This window comes from Lethenteron reissneri, chromosome 62 (genome assembly GCF_015708825.2).
Source record: "Lethenteron reissneri isolate LAM-NWPU_2019-01 chromosome 62, ASM1570882v1, whole genome shotgun sequence".
Classification (NCBI taxonomy): Eukaryota; Metazoa; Chordata; class Hyperoartia; order Petromyzontiformes; family Petromyzontidae; genus Lethenteron; species Lethenteron reissneri.
The window spans coordinates 5,004,085-5,022,981 of record NC_083840.1 but is presented as its reverse complement, the minus strand read 5'-3'; the positions used below and the strand labels follow the sequence as shown (position 1 = coordinate 5,022,981).

The 18,897-nt window shown below is 55.1% G+C and overlaps 1 protein-coding gene across 13 annotated transcripts in view; it reads left to right on the top strand.

Moving 5' to 3' along the window:
* Positions 1-18,897, top strand: part of LOC133358467 (pleckstrin homology-like domain family B member 1) — a 101,098-nt gene that overhangs the window by 28,880 nt on the left and 53,321 nt on the right. For 12 of the 13 annotated variants that reach the window (XM_061576770.1, XM_061576772.1, XM_061576776.1 and 9 more), the window contains exons 5-7: positions 15,271-15,384; positions 16,167-16,282; positions 16,757-18,511. In XM_061576770.1, coding sequence (XP_061432754.1) covers positions 15,271-15,384; positions 16,167-16,282; positions 16,757-18,511 — 1,985 coding nt within the window. Of the gene's footprint in view, positions 1-232; positions 371-15,270; positions 15,385-16,166; positions 16,283-16,756; positions 18,512-18,897 lie in introns of those variants that run through there. The other variant, XM_061576778.1, reaches the window with a different exon arrangement.

Genomic DNA, 18,897 nt, shown 5'->3' with positions numbered 1-18,897 from the left:
GAGTGGTGGGGGGAGGTGCGTGGGGGGAGAAAGAGTGGTGGGGGTGAGTGGGGGGGGCGCGTGAGGAGTGGTGGGGAGGGAGAGCGGCAGGCAGCAGCAGGAGGAGGAGTGATGAGGGGGATGCTGAGTGAGGGAGGCTGAGGGCAGTGTCTGTCAGCGAGAGAGTGGTGAGGGTGTGAGTAGAGAGGGGTGAGGGGTGAGTGGTGGGTGGTGAGTGGTGAGGGGTGAGTGGTGGGTGGTGAGTGGTGGGTGGTGAGTGGTGAGTGGAGATCTGGCGAGGTTTGATCTTCCACCCCGCGGGTCGCGGCTGAAAGGCCCCTGAACGTCCGAGCGACGTTCGTCTGGACGAAACCACGCGGCAGGATTCTCTGTACGTACCGTGTGAGTGTGTGTGTAGTGTGTGTGTGAGGAGTGTGTAGTGTGTGTAGTGTGTGTGTGAGGAGTGTGTGTAGTGTGTGTGGTGTGTGTGTGTAGTGTGTGTAGTGTGTATGAAGTGTGTGTGTGTAGTGTGAGTCTGTGTGTGTGTAGTGTGTGTATGTACCATGTGTGTCGTGTGTGTAGTGTGTGTGTAGTGTGGTGTGTGTATGTAGTGTGTGTGTAGTGTGTGTAGTGTCTGTGTGTGTGTAGTGTGTGTGTAGTGTGTGTGTGTGTAGTGTGGTGTGTGTATGTAGTGTGTGTAGTGTCTGTAGTGTGTGTATTTACCATGTGTATGTAGTGTGTGTGTGTAGTGTGTGTGTGTATGTAGTGTGTGTATGTAGTGTGTATGTACCGGGTGAGTGTGTAGTGTGTGTGTGTAGTGTGTGTGTGTAGTGTGTGTAGTGTGTATGAAGTGTGTGTGTGTGGGGTGTGTGTGTGTAGTGTGTGTGTGGTGTGTGTGGTGTGTATAGTGTCTGTGTGTGTGTAGTGTGTGTGTGTGGTGTGTGTAGTGTGTGTGTGTGTAGGGTGTATAGTGTGTGTGTAGTGTGGTGTGTGTGTGTATGTGTATGTACCATGTGTGTCGTGTGTGTAGTGTGTGTGTGAGGAGTGTGTGTATGAAGTGTGTGTGTGTAGTGAGTGTGTGTAGTGTGTGTGTGTGGTTTTGTCTCAAACTGTGCACCGACTCTGCAAGTGCTAAGAAAGCGACTTGGTGAGTGAGAGTAGCGTGTGGTGGTGTCTGTGTGTGAGTGTGTGTGGTGTGTGTGATGTGTGTGATGTGTGTGAGTGTGGTGTGTGTGATGTGCGTGAGTGTGTGTGGTGTGTGTGAGTGTGTGTGTGGTGTGTGAGTGTGTGAGTGTATGTGATGTGTGAGTGTGTGTGTGGTCGTGTCTGTGTGAGTGTGTGTAATGTGTTTAAGTGTGTGTAATGTTTGGGAGTGTGTGTGATGTGTGTGAGTGTGTATGTGCTGGTGTGGTTGTGTTAGTGTAAGTGTGTATGTATGTGTGAGTGAGTGTGTGGTGTGTGTGAGTGTGTGTGTGTGTATGTGTGAGTGTGTGGTGTGTGTGAGTGTGTATGTTTGTATGTGTGAGTGAGTGTGTGGTGTGTGTGGTGTGTGTGAGTGTGTGTGAGTGTGTGTGTGGTGTGTGTGAGTGTGTGGCGTGTCTGGGAGTATGTGTTAGTGTTTGTGTGTAGCTTTTTGTCTTTCTGCTGTATGTGGGGAGCGGTGGCTGCGCGGTTAGCGCACTGTGTGTGTGCGTGCGAATGCTGTGGACTGTGCAGGCGTTCATGCTACTGGCTAGCAGCACTTGCCCCAACAGTTTGTTAAGGCTATACGGGGGATCTTTGTCTTTGTATTATATTATATACACATGCATTCACACGCTGTACTCTCAGCGTGTGCGTCACGGTGATGTTTATTGTTATCGATATCTCCGTGTGTGTGTGTGTGTGTCATGTGTGTGAGTGTCACGTGTGTGAGCTCAAGTTGCTGCTGGGTCGGTCAGCGCAGCGCGCTAACCGCTGCGCCACCGCTCCGCGCAGACACACGCACACACACACTCGCTCATGCGTGTCTTTTAAGTGTTCCTTCTAAGTGTGTTGGAGTGTGTGCAACTGATATCGAACGTGTTGGTACGTACCGTCTGGTTATGAGTGTGTACCGCGTGCGATGGTGTATTGTCAAGCGCGTGTGAGATGTGTAACAGCCCTCTGTGAAGGAACATCTGTGCCGGTTTGAAGCATGTAGGCTGGCCTGCCTCAAACGATCCATCCGGCGTGATGGGGAGGTTGTGGAGATAGTGGAGAGTTTCCCCATACCTGGGTCAGTGCGCTCATGACCGGCTCCGGTTTTACGGCCGAGGTCTCAACTCCGAATCAGTCGAGCGGCATTATCTTTTCATCGGCTGCGTAATGCTGCTGTGTGGAAGCTACCTGGTCTGTCGCTCCGCACAAAACTTCTGGTCTTCTCGGCCACGGTCATGTCGTCAGCTTCTCTACGCTTGTGAAACGTGGACCCCCCCCCCCCTAATGGAGCATCTTCGCCGGTTAGAAACATTTAGGCTGGCCTGCCTACGATCCATCCTGGGTTTAACCAGGCTGGATTGTGTGAGGAGCTCACAAATCCTACAATGATATGGACACAGTCCCATCGGTGAGCTCCTCCGGCAGGCAAGGCTGCGTTGGCTGTGTCATGTAGCCCACATGCCCAGCCACCGCATGCCTAAACAGCTTCTCTTTGGCTGGATAGAGGGGGGCTAAACGGGCTAGAGAAGAGATGGAGTGATGTGGTACAGGAGGACGTGGAGCTGAGTGGACTTGCCGATGACTGGCACCAGCGGTGTCAAGATCGGCCTCTGTGAAGGAGGAGGTTCGTGAAGGACGCTGCTACTGGGCAGTTGGAGGCAGTCGTCCTCCAGCAACAACGGAGGGTGGAGGAACGACGCTCACAGCAACGAATGGAGCGCCGGGTGACTAAAGCCCAGCAAGTTGGCACAGTAGGGGGCACAGGTGGTGCATCAGCCAGTCATCTCGGTCGTCTCAGTCAGTCAACCCATGGCACCTGTCGTACTTTGGGGTGCGACTGCATGTCCTCTGGGCCGCTACACTACTGGACATTTCTTTGAACCACGTAGTTCAAGAAGCTTTCCATGACTGGAGAATCAGAGGAATACCCCTCTGATACAGAATAACAACGGCAGGCGGATCTATACAGACTCCATGCGATGTGCGCTGATGGTCTGGTAGTTATGTTGAGAACGAGATGGAGAATTTGCTGCTGAACCTAGAGCGTGCCACTAAGGGCATCGTTTGCATAGGTCAGGGGTGGGTAGGTGTATGGTTGAGATGCGTAGATGGGTAGGTATTTAAGTACAACAATAGAGTTGGTAAAAAAAATTGTAATCGAGTCGGTGCGTGCATGGTTATGTTCAGTTCAGTTTCATTTATTAGGTATAGCCCTGTGAGCCATGCGGCTGTTGAGTTGGGTGCAACCGCAACAAACAAAAACATGAACAAGAAAACATCTTCAGAAAAATCCAGGAAAAAAAACAGCAAAGTCTTCCAGAAAAAGCACCGCATATCAACGCTGTGTGCAAAAATCCCAGTGAGATGCAAGTCAAACAATAACAACCATAAGACAATTTAGATTGAAGTTACCAGTCTAACTCTGTACTACAACAAATAAAATATGGCTAGACCAAAACGTTTTCGAAATCACCAAAATAAAGCGATAAAAACAACGTAACAGTGATCATAGGAACTGTGATAAGGTAGGGGAGTGGATGGGTATGTAAGTGATTGAAAACTCATTTCTTTAGCACCGATTTTCGTGTTTAGTTTGTTGTCTTTCCCCCGCATCTCCGATTAGCACGGTTGGCTACGTACGGTGCAAAAGAAGTTCAACGTACACGCAAAGTGGGTAGCTTCATAGGCGATTAGGTAGATGTGTGGGTAGGTGGGTAGGTAGGTACAGTGTATGCATGCATGGGTGAGTAGGTGAGTGAGGAGCTAAGTGGATGGGTAGGTGCAGAGGAGAGTGGGTAGATGGGTAGGTGAGTGGATGGGCAGGTGTGTAAGTTAATTAATAGTAGATTGGTAGGTAGATGTATGGTTAGGTAGGTAGGTAGGTGAGTGGGTAGGCAGGTGAGTAAATAAATGAATAGGACAGTAGGTATATGTATGGTTAGGTCGGTTGGTAGGTGAGTGGGTAGGTGAGCCGATGGGCAGGTGAATAAGTAAATTAATAGGACAGTAGATGTCTGTATGGTTAGGTCGGTGGGTAGGTGAGTGGGTAGGTGAGTGGGTGGGTGAGTGGGTAGGTGAGTGGGTAGGTGAGTGGGTAGGTGAGTGGGTAGGTGAGTGGGTAAGTGAGTGAGTGGATGGGCAGGTGAGTAAGTAAATGAATAGGACAGTAGGTATATGTATGGTTAGGTCGGTGGGTAGGTGAGTGGGTAGGTGAGTAAGTAAATTAATAGGACAGTAGGTGTATGTATGTTTAGGAAGGTGGGTAGATGAGTGGGTAGGTGAGTGCATGAGCAGGTGAGTAAGTAAATTAATAGGACAGTAGATGCCTGTATGGTTAGGTCGGTGGGTAGGTGAGTGGATGGGCCAGGTACGTGGAACAGCCCCAGCGAGCACCTGCCTGGACACGCTCCTCCGCCAGTGAACACGAAATCCTCTCAGCTCGCCGCGAGTGACGGTGCGGAGTTGGAGGAGAGGTTTGATGGTGCAGCAGGAGGAGGGAGTTGCCATACCTGGGCAGTGCGGTCATTTGCCCACCTCTGTGGTTTTTTTGGTTTGGCATCGGAGGCCTCTCGCTCCGATTCGATAGATTTTTTTTGGCGTGCCGGCAAACGCGGGCGTTTGGTAGCGGCGCAATGGGGATCAAACGGAGGTTCTTATTGTTGTTATTGTTGTTAGTCTGGGGGTTCACTCCACACGCGCACGGGCGCGAGATGCCCTTTTTTAAACCTTTGGCACTTTACGTGGCCTCAACGATGCACCCAGCCTGGCACAATTGCCGTGATGATGTCACTGACACTTAGTGGTGAATGGCACCTGCTGTTGTTGTTGTTGTGTGCGTGGGCTGCTTGAATTCCTTGCCGTGATCATCCAGATCGCAGATCCCAGTTGGAATCTGACCCTGGCTTGGAGCCTCCCCTAGGTCGACTCAGTCCTAAAATACGTCTCCTCCATTGTCATGGTGTCTCTCTCTCTCTGATCATTATCACGGTGGCTAGGAGATGTTAACTACCTCGCCTGGTATACAGGAGGTCGTGGGTTCGATCCCGACTATGACGCCTGCTGTATATTTGGAGTTTGCGTCTCTCTCTCATCATCATGACGGTGGCATGGAGATGTTAACTACCTCGCATGGTATACAGGTGGTCGTGGGTTCGATCCAGACCCTGACACCTGCTGTATATTTGGAGTTTGCGTCTCTCTCTCTCTCATCATCATCATCACGGTGGCTAGGAGATGTTAACTACCTCGCCTGGTCTGCAGAAGGCCGTGGGTTCGATCCCGACCCTGACACCTGCTGTATATTTGGAGTTTGCGTGTCTCTCTCTCATCATAATCACGGTGGCTAGGATATGTTAACTACGTCGCCTGGTCTGCAGGAGGTTGTGGGTTCGATCCCGACCCTGACGCCTTCTGTACATTTCGAGTTTGCGTGTCTCTCTCATCATCATCATCATCACGGTGACTAGGAGAAGTTAACTACCTCGCCTGGTCTACAGGAGGTCGTGGGTTCGATCCCGACCCTGACGCCTGCTGCTGCATATTTGGAGTTTGCGTGTTCTTCCCGTGGTCGCGTGGATTTTTCTCCGGGTCTTCCGGTTTTACCCATCTACATTTAGAATCAACGTCACAGGATTTGGCTGCTATCAATTTCCACGTGATGATGATGATGATGATAAGCCACTTCGTTGAGCTGTCATTTGTGATAGCCACAGGTTGCTTCAGAAAATGAGTTTCACAGCTCAATGGACCTTACACCTGATGAAATAGAGAGTTTAGTTATAGCCAGCGTTCGAGAGCAGCCTTAATAGGTGCTCGCTAACAGCACACCTTACACTCTGTGGCTCAAAAGGAGAGTTGTGTTCGTGACGTGTGTTGTATGTTACGTGTGCGTGCGTGTCATTGTGTTCACGTGTGTGTGTGTGTGGGGAGCGGTGGTGTAGCGGTTAGCGCACTACGCTATGAACCCGGCAACCCGAGTTCGATTCCTGCTCACGACCACCAACACCACGGGCCTCCCCTAGGTCGACTCAGCCTCAAATGAGTACCTGGTGCGGTGTGTCAACATCGCCACTGGGGAGACAAAGGCGGTCGGGCGTGGTGTGTGGCCACCCACCCCCTCGTGTACCGTGGCGACCTTACTAGGTGCACTTGCCCCAACAGTGAGTGATAGTGAGTGATAGTGAGTGAGTGGAGTTTGTATGCTCTCTCTCTCTGTTCTGTAGAGAGTGGGAGTGAGTGTGAGTGAGTGTGTGAGACTGAATTAGTATGTGAGCGAGTGTGAGTGTGTGAGTGAGTGTGTGAGTGCTCTGTATATAGTGAGTGTGTGAGTGCTCTGTATATAGTGAGTGTGAGTGTGTGAGCGAGTGTGAGTGTGTGAGTGAGTGTGTGTGTGAGTGCTCTGTATATAGTGAGTGACTGTGAGTGAGACTGCATGCGTATGCGCAGTAACAGGACCCCGTGGTTACAAACCAAGCTAAGTTTAGCTGTCAAGATCTTAACGCAGCCTCCCTCCTCCCATTATAGCCACAGAGACCACCACCACCACGACCACACTCTGTTGTTTGTGCTGAGAAGTATCGTGGCTGGCATGGCACAAAGACAAAGATGCCCCGTGTAGCCTTAAGAGACCGTCGGGGCAAGTGCTGCAGTTCGTGGCACCCTTTTCCCAGAATGCACTGGCCCCGCGCGAAATGCTAGGGATAAAATACCCTCCCGGCATCCACTCACCTACCCACCCACCTACTCACCCACCCATCTACCCACCTACCCACCCACCCATCTACCCACCTACCCACCCACCCATCTACCCACCTACCCACCCACCCATCTACCCACCTATCCACCAACCCATCTACCCACCTACCCATCTACCCACCTACCCACCCACCCACCTACCCACCCACCCACCCACCCACCAACCCACCAACCCACCCACCAACCCACCCACCAACCCACCCACCCACCTACCCACCCACCCACCCACCTACCCACAAATCCACCCACCCACCAATCCACCCACCCACCAATCCACCCACCCACCTACCCACCAATCCACCCACCCACCTACCAACCCACCCACCTACCCACCCACCTACCCACCTACCCACCCATCTACCCACCCACCTACCCACCCACCCACCTACCCACCCCCCCACCCACCTACCCACCCCCCCACCTACCTAACCCCCGAGTAGGCAATTGCAGAGGGGGTCCCCCCTCTCCCGCCTCCCCCGCGCCTTGAGCCCAGTGAGCGGCAGCGTCCGTACAGAGAGCAAAACTTTCCCGTCCATCTGTCGGCGCGGATGGCAACAGATGGCACCGCCGCTGCCGCTGCCTCTACCGGGTCTCTTCCCGGCGGACGCAAATCAATCGCAAGCGGTAAATACACAGGCGGCGCTTAACACGGTGGGGGGAATGAGTGGACGGGCGAATGAACGAATGAATGGATGAATGAATGGATGAATGAAGCGCAGTGTTCCTTGATCCAATTTACGAGCCCTCCTCGCCCGCCCCTTTGTGCGGCGGTGCTGCTCCTGAATGAGCGGATGGGGGGGGCGGGAGAGGCGCTCAGCTGCGTCGGTGTCCTGCAGATGAATAGCGAGAGGGTTGAGTGTGCGAGTCTGTGTCTGTGTGTGGATATGTGTGTGTGTGGGTGTGTGTGTGGATATGTGTGTGTATATGTGTCTGTGTGTGGATATGTGTGTGGATATGTGTGTGTGTGGGTGTGTGTGTGTGGGTATGTTTGTGTTTGTGGATATGTGTGTATGTGTGGATATGTGTGTGTGTGTGGATATGTGTGTGTGTGTGGGTGTGTGTGTGTGGGTGTATGTGTGTTGGAAACATTTAGGCTTGCCTGCCTACGATCCATCCTGGGTTTAACCAGGCTGGATTGTGTGAGTAGCTCACAAATCCTTGAAAGATCTGGGCAAAGTCTCATCGGTGAGCTCCTCCGGCAGGCAAGGCTGCATTGGCTGGGTCATGTGGCCCGCATGCCCAGCCACCGCATGCCTAAACAGCTTTTTGTTCAGCCGGATCGAGGGGGCTAAACGGGCACGGCACGGGCTCGAGAAGAGATGGAGTGATGTGGTACAGGAGGACGTGGAGCTGAGTGCACTTGCCGATGACTGGTACCAGCGGTGTCAAGATCGGCCTCTGTGGAGGAGGCTCGTGAAGGACGCTACTGGGCAGTTGGAGGCAGTCGCCCTCCAGCAACAACGGAGGGCGGAGGAGCGACGCTCACAAAAACGAGCGGAGCGCCGGGTGGCTAAAGCACAGCAAGTTGGCATTGTAGGGGGCACAGGTGGTGCATCAGTCAGTCATCTCAGTCATCTCGGTCAGTCGACCTGTGGCACCTGGGTCTACCCCGTCACCTCTTGCCAGCGGGCGTTCGAAACTTCACGTGGCCTCAAGGTGCACGTGGCCTGGCACAAGCGTCGTGGTGACGTCACCGCCACTTATTGGCGAATGACGGTTGTTGTTGTGTGGATATGCGTGTGTGTGTGGGTATGTATGAGGAGCAGCAGTGTAGTGGTTAGCGCTACGCTGCGCTATGAACCCGGCAACCCGAGTTCGATTCCCGCTCATGGGCCAACACCGGTGACGATCATCTGAAGCGGTCCTGGGCCTCCCCGAGGTCGACTCAGCCTCAAATGAGTACCTGGTGCGGTGTGTAGTAAACATCGCCACTGGGGAGACAAAGGCGGCCGGGCGTGGTGCTGGCCACCCACCCCCTCGTGTACCGTTCCGGCCTTCATAGGTGCTCGCTAACAGCACTTGCCCCTGAAGTCTGTTAAGGCTATATGGGGGATCTTTGTCTTTGCTGTTGGTGCATTTATATTTAGTTCGCTGTGGGAGCAACCCAGGTACCCATAACGCCCTGCGGGTGTTTAATTATAATCCCTCTCTTCAATTAGCATCTCTCTGTCACCTTTGCCGGCGTTACTCAGCAGCAGCAGCAGCGCAGGGGAACTCCAGACAGCGAGTGTGAGGGTGCGTGCGTCACTCTGTGTGTGTCACTCTGTGTGTGTCACTCTGTGTGTGTCACTCTGTGTGTTACTCTGTGTGTGTCACTGTGTGTCCCTCTGTGGGTCACTCTGTTTGTCTGTGTGTGTCACTCTGTGGGTCACTCCGTGTGTGTCACTCTGTGTGTGTCACTCTGTGTGTCACTCTGTGTGTGTCACTCTGTGTGTCCCTCTGTGGGTCACTCTGTGTGTGTGTCACTCTGTGGGTCACTCTGTGTGTCTGTGTATCACTCTGTGGGTCACTGTGTGTGTGTTACTCTGTGTGTCACTGTGTGTTTCCGTGTGTGTCACTGTGTGTGTCACTCTGTGGGTCACTCCGTGTGTGTCACTCTGTGTGTCTCTCTGTGGGTCACTCTGTGTGTGTCACTCTGTGTGTCACTCTTGTGTGTGTCACTCTGTGTGTCCGTGTGTCACTCTGTGGGTCACTTTCTGTGTCACTCTGTGTGTGTCACTCTGTGTGTCACTCTGTGTGTGTCACTCTGTGTGTCCGTGTGTCACTCTGTGGGTCACTTTGTGTGTCACTCTGTGTGTCTGTGTGTCACTCTGTGTGTCTGTGTGCCTGTGTGTCACTCTGTGTGTCACTCTGTGTGTGTCACTCTGTGTGTGTCACTCTGTGTCCGTGTGTCACTCTGTGGAGAGATGTTAACTACCTCGCCTGGTATGCAGGAGGTCGTGGGTTCGATCCCGACCCTGATGCCTGCTGCTGTATATTTGGAGTTTGCGGTGTCTCTCTCATCATCATCATCACGGTGGCTAGGAGATGTTAACTACCTCGCCTGGTATGCAGGAGGTCGTGGGTTCGATCCCGACCCTGATGCCTGCTGCTGTATATTTGGAGTTTGCGTGTCTCTCTCTCATCATCATCATCACGGTGGCTAGGAGATGTTAACTACCTCGCCTGGTATGCAGGAGGTCGTGGGTTCGATCCCGACCCTGATGCCTGCTGCTGTATATTTGGAGTTTGCGTCTCTCTCTCATCATCATCACGGTGGCTCGGAGATGTTAACTACCTCGCCATGTATACAGGAGGGTTGTGGGTTCGATCCCAACCCTGGCGCCTGCTGTACATTTGGAGTTTGTGTGTCTCTCTCATCATCATCACGGTGGCTAGGAGATGTTAACTACCTCGCCTGGTCTACAGGAGGTCGTGTATTCGATCCCGACCCTGACGCCTGCCGCTGTATATTTGGAGTTTGTGTGTCTCTCTCTCTCCATGGTCGCGTGGATTTTCCCCCGGGTCTTTTGGTTTTTTCCCTCCACCTTTAGAATCACGCGTTTGGAGTATGTGGCGGCTATAAATGTCCACGTGATGATGATGATGATGAGAAGCCGCCTCTTCGTTGAGCTGTCATTTGTGATGGCCACGTCGCTTCTGAGCTACACACTATCTCAGTGGGGCCTTGCACCTGGTCAAGTAACAAAAAATAGTTTAGTTTTTATAGTTTTTTTATATAGTTTCCGTGTGAATTTAATAGTTATTGTCAAATTCTACTCCACTTCGCCCTTGCCCCAACAGCCTGTTCAAGGCTACACGGGGTATCCTTGTGTGTGTATGTGCGCGTTTATATTCAGTGGGGAGTGGTGGTGCAGCGGTTAGGGCGGCGCGGCGCTGCAAACCCGGCGGCCCAGGGTTCAATCCCCGCTCACGGTCACCGCCAACAACCGGTGCCGATGATCTCAACCGGTCCTGATGGGTCTTGCCTAGGTCGACTCAGCCTCAAATGAGTACCCGGTGCGGTGTGTAGTAAACATCGCCACCGGGGAGACAAAGGCGGCCGGGCGTGGTGCTGGCCACCCACCCCATTGTGTGCCGTGCCGGCCTTCATAGGTGCTGATCTTTGTGTGTGTGTATGTGCACGTGTGTTTATATAGATTGCTGTGTTTATGTGTTGCTATAAGCGCGCACGTGTGTGTGCGTGCGATGGTGTAGCGGTTAGCGCGCTGCGCTATGAACCCGGCGACATGGGTTCGATTCCCGCTCACGGCCAACACCAGTGACGATTATCTGAACCGGTCCCGGGCCTCCCCTAGGTCGACTCAGCCTCAAATGAGTACCTGGTGCGGTGTGTAAACATCGCCACTGGGGAGATAAAGGCGGTCGGGCGTGGTGATGGCCACCCACCCCCTCGTGTACCGTTCCGGCCTTCATAGGTGCTCGCTAACAGCACTTGCCCCTACAGTCTGTTAAGGCTATATGGGGGATCTTTGTTTATCTTTGTGCGTGTGTGCGTATTTTCTTTTGGGTCGTGGATCTGAGAGCAATTTCACAAACACGCACAACCCTCGCAATCTCAAACCGGTTATGAAACGGACAATAACAATCGTTAGCAGTATTATCACAGCAGTTTGCAACGTCGCATATCCGACTGTCGCGTATCCATGCCGACCAGTTCACCAAACTCACACACACGCAGTCGCGGTGCCTGTGGGGAGCGGTATTGTAGCGGTTAGCGCGCTGCGCTACAAAACCCGGTGACCCGAGTTCGATCCTGGGCTTCCCCTAGGTCTACTCAGCCTCAAATGAGTACCCGGTGCAGTGTGTGGACATCGCCACTGGAGAGACAAAGGCGGCCGGGTGTGGTGCTGGCCACCCACCCTGCCGTGTGCCGTGCCGGCGTTCATAGGTGCTCGCTAACAGCACTTGCCCCAACAGTCTGTTTAGGCTATACGGGGGATCTTTGTCTTTGTGTGTGCGTGCGGTGCCAGTGGAGAGAGTGGCAGGGCGCTCGCTCCGTGGTTCCGATCTATTTTGTCTGCCGTCGCGGAATTCGCTCGATGCCATCCGTGCCATCCACCCCGCACGGACCTCTCCCTCTGCTGCTTCTGCTGCTGCCTCCGCTGCTACCACCTCCGCTGCTGCCGCTGGGAGCCAGCCCCTCTTTCTGCGCTACAGATGATGCCACCTCGACCCCTGCACCGCTTTGGGGGGGTTGGGGGGGTCTGGGTTTTGAGTCGATGGACGTCGCCGTTCGCTCTAAACTAAAACTATTTTAACTAATTTTTGTATTTATTTTTGCCCAGGTAAGGCCCCACGCTGAGCTATGCAGTAGCTCGTTATTTTTCCAGAAGCGACCTGGCTGTCAAATGATAGCCCAATGAAGTGGGCTTGATCATCATCGTCGTCGTCACGTGGACATCTATAGTAGCGGCCTAAAAAAAACCACGTGATGTTGGTTCTAACTGTGGAAGGAAAAACCGGAGGACCCAGAGAAAAATCCACATGACCACGGGGAGGGAGAGAGACACCGCAAACTCCAAATATAGAGCAGGTGTGAGGGTTGGGATCGAACTGACGACCTCCTGTATACCAGGCGAGGTAGTTAACATCTCGCCACTCAAACGAGATACAGACTCCAAACCCAACCCAGTCTTCAACTCAGACTCTGACCATGAGACCCGGTCTCCCTGATTCTCACCCCGGATTCTGACCCTGAGACCTGGTCTCCCCGAGTCTCAAGCAAGACTCTAACCGTGAGACCTGGTAATTGGACTCCAATCCTGAGACCCGGTCTCCCTGAGTCTCAAACCAGACTCTGACCCTGAGACCCGGTCTCCCTAAGTCTCAAATGGACTCCAATCCTGAGACCCGTTCTCCATGAGTCTCAAACCAGACTCTGACCCTGAGACCCGGTCTCACTTAGTCTCAATTGGACTCTAATCCTGATACCCGGTCTCTCCGAAACTCAACCCAGACTCTGATCCTGAGACCCGGTCTCCCTAAGTCTCAAATAGACTCCAATCCTGACACCCGGTCTCCATGAGTCTCAAACCAGATTCTGACCCTGAGACCCGGTCTCCCTAAGTCTCAATTGGACTCCAATCCTGAGACCCGGTCTCCCTGAGTCTCAGTTGGACTCCAATCCTGAGACCCGGTCTCCCCGAGTCTCACCCCAAACTCTGACCCTGAGACCCAGTCTACCTGGGTCTAATTGGACTTCAATCCTAAGACCCGGTCTCCCTGAGTCTCAATCACGGGGAGAGAGAGAGACACCGCAAACTCCAAATATAGAGCAGGCGTGAGGGTTGGGATCGAACTGACGACCTCCTGTATACCAAGCGAGGTACTTAACATCTCAGCACTCAAACGAGATACAGACTCCAAACCCAACCCGATCTTCATCGCAGACTCTGACCCTGAAACCTGGTCTCTTTGAGGCTCAACCTGAACTCTGACCCTGAGACCCAGTCTCCCTGAGTCTAATTGGACTTCAATCCTGAGACCCGATCTCCCTGAGTCTCAATTGGACTCCAATCCTGAGACCCGGTCTCCCTGAGTCTCAATCAGGACTCTGATCCTGAGGCCCAGTCTCCTCCCCAGTCCAAGTCTCAAGACATCATTCTTGGAAGGAGGAGGAGAAGGAGAACAAGGAGAATCATCATCATCATCATCTGGTCTCACGTCGCTATGGCTTCAAAGCACCGAGCGTGACCACCTCCAGGGGAGGAGGGGTTGACCCGCGCGGCCAAAATAAAAAAAAGTCCGAAAATAAAATTAAAAGTCAGTGTCCAAGGGCGGCGGAGTATTATAAATATACCCGTTGTCGGCATGACGGCACACGCCCCGGCATTCCTGCACTCCGCCAGAGCGGCCGACTCCCGCCCTGGCTGCCAACGGAGTTCTCATTTATATTTAAACCGGGCCGTGCATGGCGGCCACCGGCGGCCTCCAGCGGGCCACGCAACGGCCACAAACAACAGCACGCCAGTGACGGTGGCAACGGCGGTGGTGGTGGCGGCGCCGCATCTTCCGCACATCTGACAAAGAGTTTTGTAGCGCTACGGTGCTTTTTTCTTGAAGATTTTGCTGTTTTTTTCTCCGGATGATTCTGTTGCGCGTAGTCACTTTAAGATGTCTCTTTGTTCATGTTTTTGTTTGTTGCGGTTGCACCCGAGTCAAGAGCCGCATGGCTCACAGCGCTATACCTAATACATGAAACTGAAACCGCCAGCACGAATACATATTCCGATTATTCTGATTCGGTCTCCCGGCCCTTCCCTCCGACTCTTTGTTGGCTTCATCTCCACCGCGGCGCCGGTGGCGGCACGGCCAGCGGCTCGTGGCGCTCGGGAGGTCGAGAGTTCAACTCCCAGTTGGGTTGGTCATGGAGAGGGTTGGTCATGGAGAGGGTTAGAGAGACGGTGGCAGATGACGGGGAGCTCTGCATGCAGTTATGAGCTACCCGTCGGAGGCCGCCTGACTGCGAGAAGGGCTGCGTGCAGAACGAGAGTGAGCGAGAGAGTGAGCGAGAGAGTGAGCGAGAGAGTGAGCGAGAAGAGCGAGCGAGAGAGCGAGCGAGAGAGCGAGCGAGAGGGGTGGGGGTTTACATAAAGCAAAGTTATTATTTTAAAAATAAAATACGAAATGATGAATGAAGCAAAGTGCCGACTACACCGAGCATCTTCTTGTTTCCACTGATTGTAAAAAAGAGAGAGAGAGGGTGAGGAAGAGGGTTAGGGAGAGACGCCGAGATTAGAGTGAAGTCAGTGCAGCGTTCGTGGTGTAGCCGTTCGTGTGGCCGGGCCATCGAGTGGATCGCAGCGGTCGGAAGGGTCAAGAGTTCACCTCCTGATCGCGGGAGGCGGGGGGGTGGGGAGTGGGGGGGTTGATGCGGCCCATCATCACTGCCAGACGGGCGTGGTGCTGGCCACCCAACCCCCCGGCCTTTGTAGGTGCCACTACTCGCTACTAACGGCACTTGCCCCAACAGCCTGTTAAGGCTACACGGGGGATCTTTGTCTTTGTTTGAAACTAGGTTCAATTCGGCCTCAAATGGGTACCTGGTGCGGTGTGTAGTAAGCAACATCGCCACTGGGGAGACAAAGGCGGCCGGGCGCGGTACTGGCCACCCCCCTCCCCGTGTGCCAGTGCCGGCCTTCATTGGTGCTGCTACTCGTTAACAGCACTTGCCCCAACAGTCTGTTAAGGCTACACGGGGGATCTTTGTCTTTGGTTGTGTGTTAACTGCTTCTCCTGTTCCCCTGTGTGTGTGTGTCTGTATGTGTGTCTGCGTGTGTGGGTGTCTGTGTGTGTTTGTGTCTGTGTGTGTGTCTGTGTGTGTGTGTCTGTGTGTGTATCTGTGTGTGTACACAGGCTGCATGCTTTGTCTCGGACAGTGGAACTTCTTCCGTTTCAATCATCCGGACGAGGCGGTGAGAATTCGCAGCATGCTGGCCCCGTCGGCGAACCCGCCCGCCGCCCCGTCACGTACGTCAACAACAACAACAATAGCATTAACAATAACAACAGCAACAATAACACAAACAACAACACCAACAACAATAATAACAATAACACCAACGTCAACAACAACAACACCAACAATAACGACAACGTCAACAACATCATCAAAGTCAATACCATTCACGTCATTGCTATGATTCTCATCATCATCACCATGTGTTGAGTGTGCATGTCTGTGTGTGCATGCACATACGTGTTCATGTGTGTGTGCGGGCGCGTGCGTTTGTGGGTGCCTGTTCGTGTGTGTGCGGGCACGTTTGTGGGTGCGTGCGTGTGCGCGTGTGCGTGCGTGTGCGCGTGTGCGTGCCTGTTCGTGTGTGTGCGTGCCTGTTCGCGTGTGCGTGCCTGTTCGTGCATGTGTGTGTGTGTGTGCCTGTGCGTGTGTGCATGCGCGCATGTGTGTGCGTGCGTAGTGGGGAGCGGTAGTGTAGCAGTAGCAGTTAGCCCGCTGTGCTATAAACCTTGCGACCCGAGTTCGATTCCCGCTCACGGCCAACACCGGTGACGATTATCTAAACCGGTCCTGGGCCCTTCCCTAGGTCGACTCAGCCTCAAATGAGTACCCGGTGCGGTTTGTAGCAAACGACGCTACTGGGGGAGACAAAGGCGGGCAGGGCGTGGCGCTGGCCACCCACCCCCCCCTCGTGCGCCGTGCCGGCCTTCACAGCTGTTGCTAGCCAACAGCACTTGCCCCAACAGTCTGTTGAGGCTTTGGGGGAACCTTTACCTTTGCCGCGTGTGAGCAGACGCCATGAGCTCGGTGAACGGCAACGACGCCCGGCGCAGGGACGGTGCGCCAGCAGGACGGGCCGGCGCTCGAGACAAACTCCTCAACGCCTGCTCCATCGAGCAGGACCTGCAGGTGAAGATGCCGTTCTATGAAACACGTATGAGGTTTTTGCCTGGTCGCTGATGAGAAATATGCCTTCTTGGTTCTTTCGGTTAAGTCACGTAGAAGGGAAATAATAAAAGAATAAAAATAAAAATATAATAAAATACAATACTCACTTTTATTATTCTATTATTTCCCTTTTACGTGACTTTACCGAAAGAACCAAGAAGATGAATCCCTGCAGTCACGAAAGCTTTAAATCGATATTTGCATTGTGGAAGTCGCCTTTATTCGATATGAGTTGGCTTGACGGTGATGGTGGTGATGATTATGTTGTTGACGATTATTAATTCATAATCATCGTTGTTATTATTTAAACTCCGGCTGAAGCAGAGTGCACACGCGGCCCCGTCATTTGCTGGCACGGTACCCGCTCACTCGAAATCTGGCACCATCACCACCGCCCCCTCCACCCGCCACCACCCACCCCTCCCACACCCCCAGGACATCATCGACTCGCTCACGCTGGAGAGCAACACAGCCTCCGGCGCCCCTCTCACGCCGGCCTCCTTCACCAGCGTCGCCTCCGCTCCGGACAACGGCAACAACAACCACCAGCAGCAGCAGCAGCCCCGCGGCGTACCGTGCTCCCCTCCCTCGAGCCCGGAACGCGTCTCCCTCTCCGGCTCATGCTACGACAACCTGGCGTCCGCCTCGTCGTCGCCATCGTCGCCCTCGTCGTCGTCAAGTTCCAACGACAACCACGGCACGCCGCCCGTGCCCGCCCGCTCCTCCAGCTACAACTTTACTTCGCAGCGCTCCGCCAACGGCTTCCGTGCTGCCGCGGCCGCCCCCCCCGTGGCGACGGCTATGCCGGCGGCGCCGGCCGCCAGGGCCGAAAGCCCCCGCGCGCCGAGGCGACGGATCCGGGACGCGCCCATGGAGCGGCCTCACCTTGCGCACGCCAAACCCGGCCAGGGCGGCGGCGGCATCGGCGGAGTGCCACCGGAGAGTGGCGGCTGCGCCAATGCCAACGCCGCTGCGGCCTGCTTCCCAGGCTTCTCGCCGGAGAGCCCTCCAAGCCCGAGGCTCCCCAGGGCTTCTCTGGAGAGGGGCGGGGGGGCGGCCACGGCGGCCGGGCCCGTGCCGCTCTCCCCACGGGCGGCGAGGAGATCGGCCACCACCCCGCCTGCCAGCCCGGAGGCCTCGCGCCGCGGCTGCTTCCCCATCTCACTCGCCTCCCCACAGGGTCCCTCGAGGTGGCAGCAGCAGCAGCAGCAGCAGCCGCCGCACTCGCCGTCATCGGCAAGAAGACTCGTGGCGCGCGGCGGCGGCGGCGGTGGTGGCGGAGCCTTGGAAGGCCGCTCTCCGACTTTGGGCGTCCAGAGCAGCCAGCGTTGGGGTCAGCCTCAGGCGAAGCCTGCGGGCGTAGGCCCCGACGGGTCCCCTCGCTCCCTGCTCAGCCCCGATTACGGTCACCACCAGCAGCAGCAGCAACCGCCGCGCCCTCTGGACACGCTGCCTCCTCTGAGCCCGAAGTCGAGCCGCAAGGCCGCGGCTTCGCCGGCGCTGGCCGGGCCAGAGTCGTGCCCCTCGGTTGGCAAACGCCTCGGAGGCGTCTTCACCAGTCCGGCGTTCATACGGCGGTCCGGCGGTGGTGGTGGTGGTGGTGATAGTGGCAGCGGTGCACGAGAAGGCCTCGTTATTTTGGACCACGAAGCCGCCGCCGCGGCATCATCGTCCCCCTCGGGCACGCCGGGCGGCTCCTTCAGCGTCGCGACCAAGGTGAAGATCCCGGCGTCAACAATAACAACAGCGGCGGCAGCGTCAACAACAACAGCGACGACGCCACCCGTGCCCCGGTCTCCCTGCCGGAGCCCCGCGCTGCAACGCAGGCGACCGCCGGCGCCACTCTCGCCGAATCTGTCGTCGAGTCTGACGATGACGATGAGGTCGCCCACTGCAACCGCCGCAACCGCCGCAACCACCTCAATCGCAACCGCGGCAAAGCCGGACGGGGGACGACCGACGGCCCTCGATCGTTCCGCCGGTTCGGATTCCGAACGGGATCTCCCGCCGGAGGAGGAGGTGGATGACGGGGGGAAGGCGGCGGCGACAACGGTGCCGGCGTCTCCGCCGCGCTTGCGGGAGCGCAAGGGCAGCATCTCTGAGATCCGCGACGGGGACGAGTCGGAGCTGCGCCAGTACCACCGCAGGCACCGCGACGAGCGGCTCCGCGAGCAGGAGACGGAGCGCCTGGTGAGAGCTTCCGCACCGTCGCTGCACTCGAGAGCCACCGTTTGTGTTTGTTGTGTTCATGACAACGCGCGCAACGGTGGCACGGCGGTTGGCGCGGCGCGCCGCCAAAGCCTGGCGCACCGAGTTCGATTTGTCTGGCCGCGGCCAACGTCGGTCGCGGTGAGCGATGCCTCAACCGGTTCCGTGATGGTCTTTGGTGGGGCCGGTTCTGTGATTGTGTTGGTGGGTCTGTGATGGTTCCGTGATGGTTCTGTGATGGGTCTGAGGTGGTCCGTGATGGTCTTTGATGGTTCCGTGATGGGTCCGTGATGGGTCCGTGATGGTCTTTGATAATCCATGATGGTCTTTGATGATTATGTGATGGTCCCGTGATGGTTCGGTGATGG